Source organism: Macrotis lagotis, chromosome 2, assembly GCF_037893015.1.
Source record: "Macrotis lagotis isolate mMagLag1 chromosome 2, bilby.v1.9.chrom.fasta, whole genome shotgun sequence".
NCBI lineage: Eukaryota > Metazoa > Chordata > Mammalia > Peramelemorphia > Peramelidae > Macrotis > Macrotis lagotis.
In genome coordinates, this window is record NC_133659.1 from 265,285,609 (window position 1) to 265,299,758 (window position 14,150).

Consider the following 14,150-nt stretch of genomic DNA (forward strand, 5'->3'; position numbering starts at 1 on the left):
TCTTTCCAGTTTTCTTATATCCTACTCTCCTCCATATCCTCTGTGATTCAGAGACATTGGTCTTCTTGCTGTTCCTTACACATGATACTCCATCTCTAGAGTTTGGTGGGCATTTTCACTGTCCGCCTCCCTTATTTGGAATGTTCTTCCTCTCTCTAATCTCATGGCTTTCCTGATTTCCTTTAAGTCCTGCCTTTTAAAAGCCCATCTTGTGAAGGAAGCCTTTCCCACTCCTCCTTAATTCTAGTGCCTTCCCTCTATTATCTCCAGTTTATCCTGGCTATATTTTTTCTGGGGTATATAGTGTTCAACAGGACTAGCATCTCTGATATGAGCCCTTTTCAAAGCTGCCCATCTTCTTTTGGTGTCCACCTGTTATCTTATTCTCACTTAGGGATTCAAGAAAGAGACCTGTTGGTTACGCTCAACCTGCTAGAGCCCATCTGCTGAGACAATTTATCAAGGCTCCCCAACTTGATAAACTGTCTCAGCAGATGGGCTCTAGCAGGTTGAGGGTAACCAACAAGTCTCAAACCCATTGGTGAATTAGGGGGATGTCTATTCCAAACTAGTGAAGACCTGACAGAATGGGCAAAAGAAAACAATTTGTTCCAACAGCCATGAAGGCAGCTGAAGCAGGGGATGTGTACTGCTTAGTGCTAGGTCAGAAGATGGAAGATGCCAAGGTCATCCAATGCATCCTGAGCCACGGTTGTTCCTTTTGATATTTTTCTTGCCACTGGACTGCAATGACTCAGGAAGAGAGAGAGTGAGGCTAACAACTTTGACCAATTCTGCTTCACTTAAACCCAGTTCCCTGCAAGTCAAGACATCACCCTCAACCCTTATTGGAAAAGGAAGAACAACAAATTACAGTGAACATGCTGTTTCCCTCACTAGACTGTCAGCTCCTTGATGGCAGGGACTATCTTTTGCCACCTTTTTTTATATACATTCAGTCCAGAACTGTGACTTGCCCTTGGTGCTTATTGATTAAATGAATGACATTAATTCTCCTTTCTTCTCTTCTTTCCTTGAGAAGTTGCCCCTCACCCCCAGCCCATTTTGGGCTCTCTTCTCAGTATAACCAATTGCCTTCTATAAATAGTCTGGTGGATGCTTCTGAACCATGACTTATAGTAGGTATTGGTGTCCTTCTGAAGAAAAGACAAGAAAGATATCTGCCTGAGGATTAACATGCCTAAAAACTACCCTCCCTGAGCCATAGCTAGAATTAGCTGAGATTGTTGACAGGTCTGATGATCTCCAGGAAAAACCAGGGAAGATTCTGAGGACTGTTATCTGCTCTTGGATAATTGAGGAACATTCGTTTGGATGGAATGTCTATATCTTGTATGCTGGAGAATGTGTGTTAATCATGTGTGACTGGAGTTTGTGATGTTGACAGGGACATTCATGAAACTGCATTCATGCTGTACATGTGGTATTCATCAAGTGACTTGTGCTGGGAGTTAATAGAAAAATCAAAGAACTCACACTCTGGCAGCTGCTATTAGATTACTATTAGCCAGAACTTCCTCCTGAAGCCTCACTCTTCATTTCATTCAGCTGGCCCCTCTCCAGTCCAACCCAGAGCCTAATTGCTAAGGCAATGCCAGCTTGCTCTTCGGAGCATTCTAATATACATACATATAAATATACATATGTATCATATAATGCCATATATAATAAATAAAATATAGTTTGAATATATTAATTACTAAAAATAATGAAATATCTATGTCACACTTATCATATTGCTAAAAATAGGACCCAAGAAAGAAAAATGACAATTATTGAAAGGAATGTGGGAGAAAGGAGGCAGATAATTCTTTGACCTATTTATCCATCCTTAATGTCTCTCCCTGATCTCCAGTCTTATCTATTTTAAATCTTGAACTGAATATCCCACCAACACCTGAAACTGAACTTGTACAAAAGAGAACTGAATATCTGGCCTTCTCCCATTGCCTCTAGTCCCTCTTCTCTTTCTGAATCCCCTATCACTGTAAAGGGTACCATCAGTTCATGCAAATCCTTCCAAGCTTCCCTTAATTCCCATCCCTCCTGGTTTCTAATAGAACAAAAGAGAACACATCATTTTTAATGTGAACATAGAGCCTGCTTTTTCAATGCTAATGCATTTATATCTGGTTTGAAAGAGGTTGTAGCCATTGAATAGCTACAATAGAATATTTTCAAGAAGCTCAACTGAAATTTTTTGTTCCATTTTTTACTTTTTGTATGTTTTATGTGAGAAAAATGTTGCTGGCAAATATATATACTCCTCAGAAGAGAAGTCATGAACAGGGCATGTTGAGAAATGCTGCATAAACTCACCTGTTCCTTCATTTTCTAGGTTCTTGACTTGGGCTGCATGAGTACACTTTGAGGGACATATTGAACCATGGGCTATGAGTTGGACACATATTGCTTGGTCAGACATTAATGTCAAGGTCATCTATCGCATCCTGAGCCACAGCTGATTGTTTTGACTTTTGTCTTGCCACTGGACTTTGAGGATTCTGGAGGAGAGAGTGAGGCTAAAAACTGCCTCAACGAAATCCAATTCATGGTCAAGTCAGGATATCATTGATTCTCTTCAAAAAAGAACAACAACAGCAGCAACAATGCTCCATTCCTCACTTTTTATTATCCTCCCACATCCAATCTATTGCCAAGTCCTTTTGATTCTGCTTTTCCAGTATCTTTCCTATACATCCCCTTCCCACCTCTGACACTGCCATCTGGTGTGGACCCTCATCATCTCCAGGATCAAACATAAAAGTTTTCTTTATAACCTAGTTCTTTTCTGACTTTCTAGTCTTCATACTTTGAACACCTTACTCTTATTCCACTTGTTCTATGATCCAGTAGCGTTGGCCTCACTATTTCTTGAATGATCCTCTATCTCCTTGTTCCTCTACCTGCTTATTCTGTGCATTTCTAGTCACTTGTCCCTATGACCTGGAATTCTCTTCCTCCTTTTCTCTGATTGCTGGCTTCCCTGACTTCCTTCAAATCTCTGCTGAAATCCCACCCTGCAAGAAACCTTACCTGATCCCTTCAATTCTGTGTTTCTTGCCCCTCAGATTACCTCTAACTGTATAGATAGTTTCTTTTTTTTTCTTTTTTTTTTGGTTTTTACAAGGCAAATGGGTTTAAGTGGCTTGCCCAAGGCCACACAGCTAGGTAATTATTAAGTGTCTGAGACCGGATTTGAACCCAGGTACTCCTGACTCCAGGGCCGGTGCTTTATCCACTATGCCACCTAGCCTCCCCTAGATAGTTTCAATTAACAAATATGTTCCATACAACAGAGAATACAAAGAGAGGCAAAAGGCAGTCCCTGCCTTCAAGGAATTTACAATCTAATGGAAGAGGCTGTTGTTTGCATATTAATCTTAGACTGTGACTTCAGTGACAACAGAGATTGCTTTTGTTACCTTTTTTTTTTGCAACCCTAGCCCTTAACAACCCCAGTCTGGCAAATACTAAATACTAGTTGATTTGACTGGACTTGCTAGGCATTTAAGTGCCCTATTGGTGGATCTGTGAATTGGTCCAGTCATTCTGGAAATCATTTCAGAACATAATGTCAAGAGTCATCGAATTGTGTTTATTCTGACCCGATAACTCCCTGCTATGCAGATACCTCATAGAGACAAAAAGGAGAGAAAAGACCTATGCATACCAAAATGTGCATAACAGTCCCTCCTTTTTTTAAAATTAGAGATAGAAAGTAGAAACTAGAGAGTATCTTTCAACTGAGGATTGACAATTTTCCAACACTTTATCATTTTTTAATATAATGGAATATCATTGTGCCACCAAGAAATGACAAAAGGAAGGGATGAGTCAAAGAAACATGAAAAGAATAAGAACTGAGTTAGAGCAAAGTGAGCAGAACAGTTTATACAGTGACTACAAAACTATAAAGAAAAATTACTTTGGAAAAACTTAAGATAGGGGCAGCTAGGTGGCGCAGTGGATAAAGCACCGTCCCTAGAGTCAGGAGTACCTGGGTTCAAATCCGGTCTCAGACACTTAATAATTACCTAGCTGTGTGGCCTTGGGCAAGCCACTTAACCCCATTTGCCTTGTAAAAAAACCTAAAAAAAAAAAAAAGAAAAACTTAAGAACTTCAATCATTGATGACATGAGCAGAGAGGATTAATGATGAAACATGCTTCTTGCATCTTGACATAAGTGATGGACTCAAGCTGTTTTGAGCCATATGTTGCTTATTATTAGTGACATACAACTCTCTTTTATATGGTTATTTTCTTTGTCCTTTAGTGGTTTCAGTGGAGTCATACTCTTAGTGATGCAATTTGGAATTTTCTTGGCAAAGATACTAGAGTGGTTTGTCATTTATTTTCCATCATTTCATAGATGAAGATCTGAGGCAAACAGGGTTAACTGATGTGTCTAGGGTCACACACCTAGTACGTTTTTGAGGCCAGATTTGAACAGAGATCTTCCTGACTCCAGACTCAGCACTCTGTCCACTTAACCACCAAAATGTCCATTGTACTTTTTTTTATTATTTCTCTTGAGATTCTAGAGAAGACCTTCTTTTCTTCCAAATGAATCTTTTTTTTTCTTCTTTTATCTGGTTCTAGTAAGTATTTCCTTGGTAATTTGATTGGAATGACAGTAAATGTGTAAATTAATTTATATGCAATCTTCATTTTGTTATATTGGCTTATTACAACCAAGAGTATCGATTTATTTAATATCTTCCTTTATTTTAGTAAATAATGTTTTATTGCTCACATGACTAACAAGATGGCTACAATTACTTTCCATAAATTCTGCAACCCATTACATTTATTTTAAAAAGAGAATTATGTGCTAACAATATAGAATAATATTAGTTGAATCTATAAAATAGGACAGAATCTCTGAACAAAGTTAAACCTTATAAATTAATTCCTGATAACTTTATTACTTGAGCATGTCTCTGCCTCCAGTTGACTCCATAGTACCCCTTGCAATTGGCAAGTGTGAGCTTTTTCTGCAGGGATTCCCCAGAGCAGTGATGCTTTAAGAATCCCTGAGACTCCACAAGAAACAAAAGCCATAAATTTCAAACAACTACTCATAAGAAGAAAAGGCAAAGGGGAAGAAGAAGACTAAGACAAGCTAGAAGGTATGTTGAATATATGTGACTCTCATAGCCATAAACCAGAATGTTAGACCTGAAAGGGGGGCTAGAAGTTCAACTGAGGCCAATCTCCCCATCCTCAGAGACTTTTCAAGACAAGGTCCTGGTCCCACATATCTCTAATGCAAGGAAGCAGAGCACTCTTAGTAGCCTATCCTCTGGGATCTGTGGAGCAGAAGAGTAAAGAGGGTCCTCAAAAGGGAAGAGAAGAACAATTCAAAGACTGAAGAATCATGAATTAAAAAAAATGAAAAACAACAGGCACATGATAAATGCTTAATAAATTCTTGTTGACTTGCCTTGACATGGATGACTTCCTCTTTCTGTTGACAATGAGAAGATGGTAGAGGAACATGGAGGCAGCCCATCAATGATTCCTTGCTCTCTCTACATGATCAGACTATCTTTTTTTAATGCTTTTACATATCTTTTATGACATCATTAATGCTGTTTCTCCTTCATAATTCCACATTTGTAAAGCATTACAACCTCTCCGTTGCCCTGTGGAGTCTCTGTTTTATAGATGAGAGAACTAAGGATCATAGAAGTCACACAATTGATAAGATTCAAACTCAGGTCACCTGGCTCCAAATCCATAATCTTGTATCATCCTATCTGTGCTATTTTGCTAGATACTCACTGAACCTAGGAAATTGTGTGCATTAGATCTTTGGGGATAGTCCATGGCCTTGCCTTTCTTCTTAAATACCACTTTGCATCATTGAATGCATGTCAATATTTATTCTTGCTTGTGGTCAGATCCAGCACACATAGACCAGAGAGGCTGCCAAATTTATGGCCACTTGGAGTCAGTCCACCAGCCTCATAGCTTTCAGTGATCTAATGAACTATAAACAGAAGGGGAGTTCAGACAGGAAGATCAATAACCAGGAAGCCATGAGACTGCTCTTGTTGGCTCCTGTTTGGCTTCAGGTAGCTGTAGGCTTATAGAGTTAGAAAATAAACCTAACCCAAAACAAATCAAAACAACCAACCTCTCATGGATTACAGCCTGGGGGATTCTCATTTTCTCCCTTTTCCACAACAGTTCAAGTCAACAAGCACTCCTCCAGTTATCTTGATCCATATTTACTAATGCACTCAGTTGGCTCCAGAGGAGAAAATAAGACTGGACTTTGCACAATACTCCCTCACTTAAATCCAATTTAGTTGCAAGTCATGGCATCACCTCCCTGATATCATGATCTTCCTGTTCCAAAAAGAAACCTTTGCAAAATATCAGGTACAACCCTCATTGCTTAGAGTACAAATACAAGCAAAAGAAATAGTGTCTGCCCACAGGGAGCTTCCATTCTAATGGGGTAGCTAACATTTCTTCCCAGAATGATGACTGCATACAAACTCTTTCTGCTCAGTTGCTTGCTTTGAATGAGATGAACAAAAACCCATGGAGGAATTTGAACACCATCTTTCTCTCTGCTAATGCTCTCTCCTCTTCTCAGGATTTCTCTACTTTGCTTTAAAGCCATTATGAATCATCTTCCAGAAGTAGGAATTCTGGGGGAAATTTTTGAGAGAACACTAACTGGAACTCTTTGCTAGAGGGGATCAACAGTACTTCCCTTTGAAAATTATTTTATCAGCTAGATCAGGGAAAGAATGACTTTCTGATTACATGAATGTAATTTTTTTCCATGTTCAAATGAACAAGGATATAAGGAACTTTATGCTAATAACTGGCAGTAGGAACAGTATTGAATTTGGTGCCAAAATATCTGAATTTGCTACTTCCTGAATGACTTTGAAAGAGTCACTAAATTTCCTTGAGCCTCAGTTTACTCATCTTTAAGCCAACCAAATTCAGTTACATGACTGATATAGCTGTTTCTCATTCCAAAATCAATAAACCTATAACTCTAAAGGCTCACAGACTATGGATTATCTCCAGTTGCTATAGCTTTTTATTTTTTGAGAATTCATAATACTGAGGTCTTGTTTGTCCAGTGGTGATAGGAGATCAGATAAGGTAGTTATTTCCTTCTGTTTTAACAAGTGAAAGGATATAGGAAATTTAAAGGGTCAGATTATGCCAATTTTTAAACCACTTTGATTAAAATCTTGTCTTTGGGGATATCTCCACTTAAAATGTATAACTGAGGTTTAAAAAGTCATTTGACCCTCTCAAAAACATTATAAGACTGGTATTTTGTCCATTTTACAGAAGAAAAAAGTTGAGGTTAAGAGACTTGCTCCCAGGTCACACAGCTAGTAAGTATGGAACTAATCCTCTTCTTTTGTATTAGTGGTGTCAAATTCCAAAAGAATCAGGAGCCTCTAAACTGAAGGTAAGGATCTTTGTGGACCACATATTGACTTAGAAAGTCACAGGTATTTATTTCTTTATTTTTGTATTAATTTACGTATTTTGTTAAATTTTCCAGGTTGCATTTTATTCTGATTCAGACCACACCAGGCAAGTGTTATGGCTACATCCCATGGTTTTGATACCTCTGTTTTACATATTGCTGCATCCAAGCTTCCCTAGTCCATCTTACAGTGCTGTCCCACCTGGAACTTTTCTTTATTTTCTTTATTTATTTATTAAGTGGCTTCTATATACAAAATGCTATATAAATATCTCAAGTCATCCTCATAATGACTCTAGGAGGCATTATCATTCCTATTCCCATTTTACAACTGAATAACCCAAGGCAGACAGAGTTAAGTGACTTGCCTGGGATCACTCAGTTATTTAGTGTCAATGGCTAGATCTGAACTAGACCCCAGATCTACTGTACCACCTACCTATTTGGAGTTGGCCATATAAAAAAGTGAAACAACTTATCTTGCTTAGTGTGATTAAACTGATGCCCGTAACATTTCTATTCTTCTTGTAATATGCTGCCTGAAATTCCTGATCAAAAGTTCATTCTTTTAATCTGTCTTAAAATTCAAGACAACCTAGCATAAGGGATAGAGAGCTAGCCTAGAGGCCAGCAAGGTTTGAGGTTGGCTATGCGACCCTAGACAAGTAACTTAACCTCTCCCTCTTCTAGGGAGTTGCCTTAATAGATTCAGTTGTAATTCATTAGTACAGGGAGTTAGGGATTCCTTAGCCTTTTGAAATCCTAGGTGGAGTTCCTATTTCTACTTAAGATTCAAATATGCTTGTGATATATCTTCACACTAAAATATTTATGATTCCTTGGATCTGCTTTCCTGAGTAGGAAGGAAAAGTTGGTGTTGGAGAACCTCAAGAGGTTGAAGTTGTGAATGTCTGGGAGGAATCGAGTTCTCAAACAGACAATAAAAGAAAAACTTTATCTCTTCCTAATTTTACCTTCTTTCCCACTAAATTTAATTATTCCTTGTTTAATTTCTTCAGGACCTTGCTTTCTAAAGTTTTGATGAAACTAACTGAAAAAAACCCCACCACTCTGCCAATTCTCTTAATACTTATTAATATTAAAATGTTATTTCTACATCAGCTAAAATATTTACATATCAACTTTTGTGGGAATTTTAGGCTATTGATACAATAGGCCAGTGAAAGAATTTGATACAAGTCAGTTAATCTTGTTTGAATCAGTTTCCTCAACTATTAAATGAATGGGAAGAGGTGACAAACTACTCCAGTATTTTTGCATGAAAGCCCCAAGTGGGATCGTAAAGAGTTGGACATGACTGAAATGACTGAAAAATAACAGTAATAACCATGGTAGAGGAGTGTTAGGCACTTTTAGAGATCTCGTCTTTCCTACTACAGTAGCAGCAGACTAACCTTTCTATGGGTACTCAAGGTCAACCCAAATACAAAAACCCAATCATTTCCCTTTTCAGAAAGAGAAATTGCACTTAGCTCTCTTGTTACATTAGTAAGCTTTGATTCCCCATCTGAAAACTAGGCAGCCCTTTGCCTAATAAACTAGAGTTACTAGCACTTCAGCTAGTCAGTAGCTATATGGAAATTGGGCAAGTCCATTTTATTGTTCTGTGTTAACGCCCCCCCCCTTTGTGTACCCCAATCTGTAAAATTAAGGAATTGGACTCACTGGTCTCTAAGATCCCTTTCAGGTCTAAATCTTTGATCCTGGAGAAGATACAAATCACACAATGAGTTGACTGTCCACTTGATTGACTACATACCTTAGCTTTTTAGTCTGGGTCTGACTAAAGCCTTCCTAGTCAGAGACTTTGGGAGAGCCTATTAGTTTGGGTTTCCATTGTGGCTGATCTCTGCAGCACAGCCTGGCAAGCTTAGACTGCACCTTGAACCCATGGAGGCCACAGGAATGGATGACCAAGGATGATATTTATTCTTTCCCCCCTTCTTCCTACCTCAAGTCAACAAAACACCCAAGGGGCACCATTAGAAATGTTGACATTTTCTTTAGCATGACACTACTGGTGGAGGAATATATTAAAATGCTGTGCTTTCCTATTACTTAAAAAGAGTCCCAGGGTGAGAGGAATTCACCAAAGATGAGGAGGCAGACAGCAAACTCTTATATGCATTGTCTCTTATTGAAAACATTTGTCAGATTTTTTTTTAGGTTTTTGCAAGGCAAATGGAGTTAATTGGCTTGCCCAAGGCCACACAGCTAGGTAATTAAGTGTCTGAGACTGGCTTTGAACCCAGGTACTCCTGACTCCAGGGCTGGTGCTTTGTCCACTGCACCACCTAGCCTCCCCTTGAGTCAGATTCTTAAGGAAGTGAAGGTCACTTCTTTATGGAAAATTATCTATATCATGGGTTCAGCCATTTTCAAACAAGAGAATTCCTTCTGAGTGTCTAAATATTTCTCTTCTCCCTTCATGGTAGCCATTTTACTAGGTTCCACTGATGCAATATGGATGATAACCTCTGATTTTATGGATTATAGCTCTGAGAAAACCCTCTTCCTTTCCTCCAGGAATCTGTGTTGGGATCCAAAAGTTGGGATTCATAATCACAGGTGTATTTGTTGAATGGCATTTAAAACAAGGAGCAAATTCACTGGTCACCTTGTGTAGTCCATACCTGAAGAAAAATCTCTTCTACCACTCATCTGGTATATGTCATTTCTTAGTTTGAAGGCCTTGAATGAAGACTCTTCTAATAGAATGTTAACTCCTTGAGGGCAGGAATGTTTTCATTTTTGTCTTGGTATTGCCAGCAATAAGAACCACCATGTGCGTCACATAAATGCTAAATAAATGCTTGTTCATTGATTGATGAGAGTTCACCCACTACCTCCCAAGGTAGCCTATGATATTTTTAGTAGTTTTATTTGTTTGGAAGTCCAAATTTGCCTCTTTTCCATTTCCATTCATATCCTTGGGGACAAACAGAACAGATCAAATCTCTCTTCTACTGTCATGGCTTTTGTTTACTGAATCTTTTCTTTTCTAGGTTAAAAACCCTCATTTCTTTCTTTCTTTTTTTTTTTTGTTTTTTCCCCCCTTTTTGCAAGGCAATGGAGTTAAGTGGCTTGCCCAAGGCCACACAGCTAGGTAATTATTAAATATCTGAGGCTGGATTTGAACTCAGGTACGCCTAACTCCAGGGCAGGTACTCTATCTACTGCACCACCTAGCTGCCCCAAATAAATTTTGTTTTCTTTTGTTTTAGATTTTTCAAGGCAAGGGGTTTAAGTGACTTGCCCAAGGCCACACGGCTAGGTAAGTATTAAGTGTCTGAGACCAGATTTGAACTCAGATATTCTGGACTCCAAGGCCAGTGCTCTATCCACTGCGCCACCTAGCCACCCCTAAAATTATAACTTTATTTTTTTAGGTTTTTTGCAAGACAAATGGGGTTAAGTGGCTTGCCCAAAGCCACACAACTAGGTAATTATTAAATGTCTGAGACCGGATTTGAACCTAGGTACTCCTGGGGCTTTATCCACTGTGCCACCTAGCCACCCCTATGCACCACCTAGCCACCTTAAAAATCCTCATTTCTTTCAAGGAATCCTCATGTAGTATGAGCCAAAGGTCCTTTGTCAAACTGGTTGCCTTTCTATGATTGCTTTCCAAATCAATGTCCTCTTAAGAAGTGTTGCTCAATATATATATATATATATATATATATATATATCCAACCTTCAGAAAAACTAATGAAGCAGTCATCCCCCATGCAGTCAGACTTACCTGCCTGCTCTTTTTCCCCTTTTTTGGTAGTATCTCAGAGAGAATGAACAGAGAGATCTGCCTGCTTTGAATCCTTCTCTTTAGCTCTTCCCTATTCCACTCTTCATTTCTCCTAGGTGGTTTCTCCCATAGCAGCGATGCCATCACCAAGGAAGAACTCCTATCTCAGAGAAGATCTACAAGGCAGACACCAACAAAGCTCAGAAGGAAGATATCGTTCTCAACAGCCAGAACCATATCTCCTCCTCTGAGACAAATGATCAGGTGGATCGAAGTCCTGAACTGCTCTACAGCTACATAAATGAAGAACTCTTCTCCAAACCAACCTATGCTGCATTCATCAACCTCCTCAATAACTACCATGCAGCAACAGGTCAAGGGGAACATTTCAATTCCCAGCAGCTTGCAGAACAGGACACCTTCCTTCAAGAGATAATGAAGACAGCAGTCATGAAGGAACTCTATAGTTTCTTCCATCAAAAGAACAGATACAGCTCAAAGCAGGACTTTGTCAGTGACCTAAAGAACATGTGGTTTGGACTGTATACCAGAGGTGATGATGAAGGTGACTCCAGTGGTTTTGAACATGTTTTCTCAGGTGAAGTGAAAAAGAGAAAAGAAGTATCAGGATTCCATAACTGGATCCACTTCTACCTGCAAGAAAAGGAGGGTCTGGTCAACTATTATAGCCACAACTACAATGGGCCGTGGGACTCTTATCCTGATGTATTAGGAATGCAATTCAACTGGAATGGAAGCTACAAAGAAGTAGGAACAGCTTTCATTGGCAGTAGTCCTGAGTTTGAATTTGCTCTGTATTCCTTATGTTTCATCAGCAGGCCTGGTAAAGTGTGCCATTTGAGCCTAGGTGGGTACCCCCTGGCCATCCAGACCTATACCTGGGATAAAATCACCTATGGAAATGGCAAGAAGTACATTGCTACAGCCTATGTTGTGTCGCCTAAGGAATAAGAGTCCTGGGCAAGGATCTTTCCTGGAGAAAACTCCAATGAGAAACACTGGAGTCATATTGAGCTGTGGTGCTATTTGATCCTTGGGCTAGAATTGAGAGGTGTAATACATTGACCCATTTGAACTGGAGTTTTCTTAAGGAAAATGACTTTGTGAGCAAAGATACTCAAACCCCAAAAAACTCAAAAAAAGAAAAAGAGGAAAGATTTAAATTAGGGAGAAAAAAACACCACCACAACAGAATATTCAGACTAATGTCATCTAGCATGTTTGCAGTGCAGACTAGAGAATAAGATCTGAGTGAAACGTGAAGATAACTTTTTTATACCAATATATTATGGAACAAAAATAATATTAATAATCTATATACATATATACTAGATCATTCTACCAATACATACCTCAAACATATTGAAGTACTCAACTAATAAACCATATTAAAATAGATAATTAACTCAAACAAAATTATCACCCACAATTATCTTGACATACTGATCCACAATATTTTTAATAGCTTAACTATACCAAATTTTCATAATCTCCAAACTCCATGAAACAAAAAGTTTTTACAATTAAAAAAAAACCTGACAGAGGAGAATAAAATCACACAGGAACAGAATGAGGTGCATTATGATCCCTGTCTACTATAAGATGCTTCAGAAAGTCTACATAGAATGATCCTACCTCCTAATACTTTTTTTTTTTGCAAGGTAATGGGGGTTGGGTGGCTTGCCCAAGGCCGCACAGCTAGGTAATTATTGAGTGTCTGAGGTCGAATTTGAACTCAGGTGTTCCTGACTCCAGGGCTGGTGCTCTATCCACTGAACCACCTAGCCACCTACCCCCTCCTAATACTTTTATTCAACTGCAAATAGGAGTTATTTTGTGTACCTTGAAATAATCTGTAGAATAGTAGATGTAAAAGAAAAAAATAGCATGAATTATCTGCCTTCATCAAAAAAATGAGAATGAGATGATAATAAAAATAAATTTGCCTTTATCAAGGCCAATCCAATGTTGTGTTGATATGACAATGGAGAAAGATTACACATTCTGAAAGAATTCTTTAACATTTTTTTGGAGAAGCCATTTAGTAGGTAGTCATCCACTGACATCAATTGAGAAATGAGAATAGATTTCTTTCTTTTTAGAATAGATTCCAATGGATTCAAGAGTAGACAGAACCATAATGGAGTTAAACAATTTGCCTAAAAAATATCATTTTTTATATCAGTCCAGTCTTAGTATTATGTCAGTGGCATGGTGTTAGAGAATAGTTTTCCATGTAAACAGAATACTAAAGTATTTTTCACATTTAAAGTAGCATTCACACAATACTTAGTTTATCCTCTGTGCAATTCATGAACAAGCCACATAGGTACAAGTAAAAATCAAAGGACTTGCAATCCTCAATAAAGGCAGTTTAAGTATCACAGTAATTTTTTTTGACATGTTCAATAATTACCAAATGGACAATAATTTGCTCTTTATATTTCTGGATTTCTTAGCCTATACTTTTTGCTCCTCAGATAACATATTATTTCCTTATGTTTATAGATTTTTTTTCTCCCTGTGAGACAAGCTGTGAATGCTTTGTATAAAGGACATAACCTGTATTTTGAATGTTGTTCTCATGTTTTGTTAGTTGAAATGTCATGCCCTCTGTTAAGAAAGATGAGATTAGGCTCATGACAGAGGAAACTAAGAAAGTGTTTTCTTCTTTATCTATGTGCCACTGTGAAATGTTTGAGTCAATGATTAAATAGCTTATATGTCCTATTGCTTTCTTTTGTCATAATTCTTCTCTCTTTCATTATACTGACAGTACACAGCTTTCCATTTCTATTTTGATCCAATGCATATTTTCATTGTATTGGATTTCTTATAACCATAGATATAAAAGTTGTCCTTTTCC

At 38.2% G+C, this 14,150-nt stretch overlaps 1 protein-coding gene across 1 annotated transcript; it reads left to right on the forward strand.

Moving 5' to 3' along the window:
* The first annotated feature begins 620 nt into the window (after positions 1 to 620).
* LOC141512219 (uridylate-specific endoribonuclease-like) lies at positions 621 to 12,345 on the forward strand. The gene is given in 3 exon segments (XM_074221047.1): positions 621 to 711; positions 11,380 to 11,421; positions 11,424 to 12,345. Coding segments are annotated over 3 exon segments (945 nt in total). The 3' UTR covers positions 12,236 to 12,345.
* Positions 12,346 to 14,150: the final 1,805 nt, after the last annotated feature.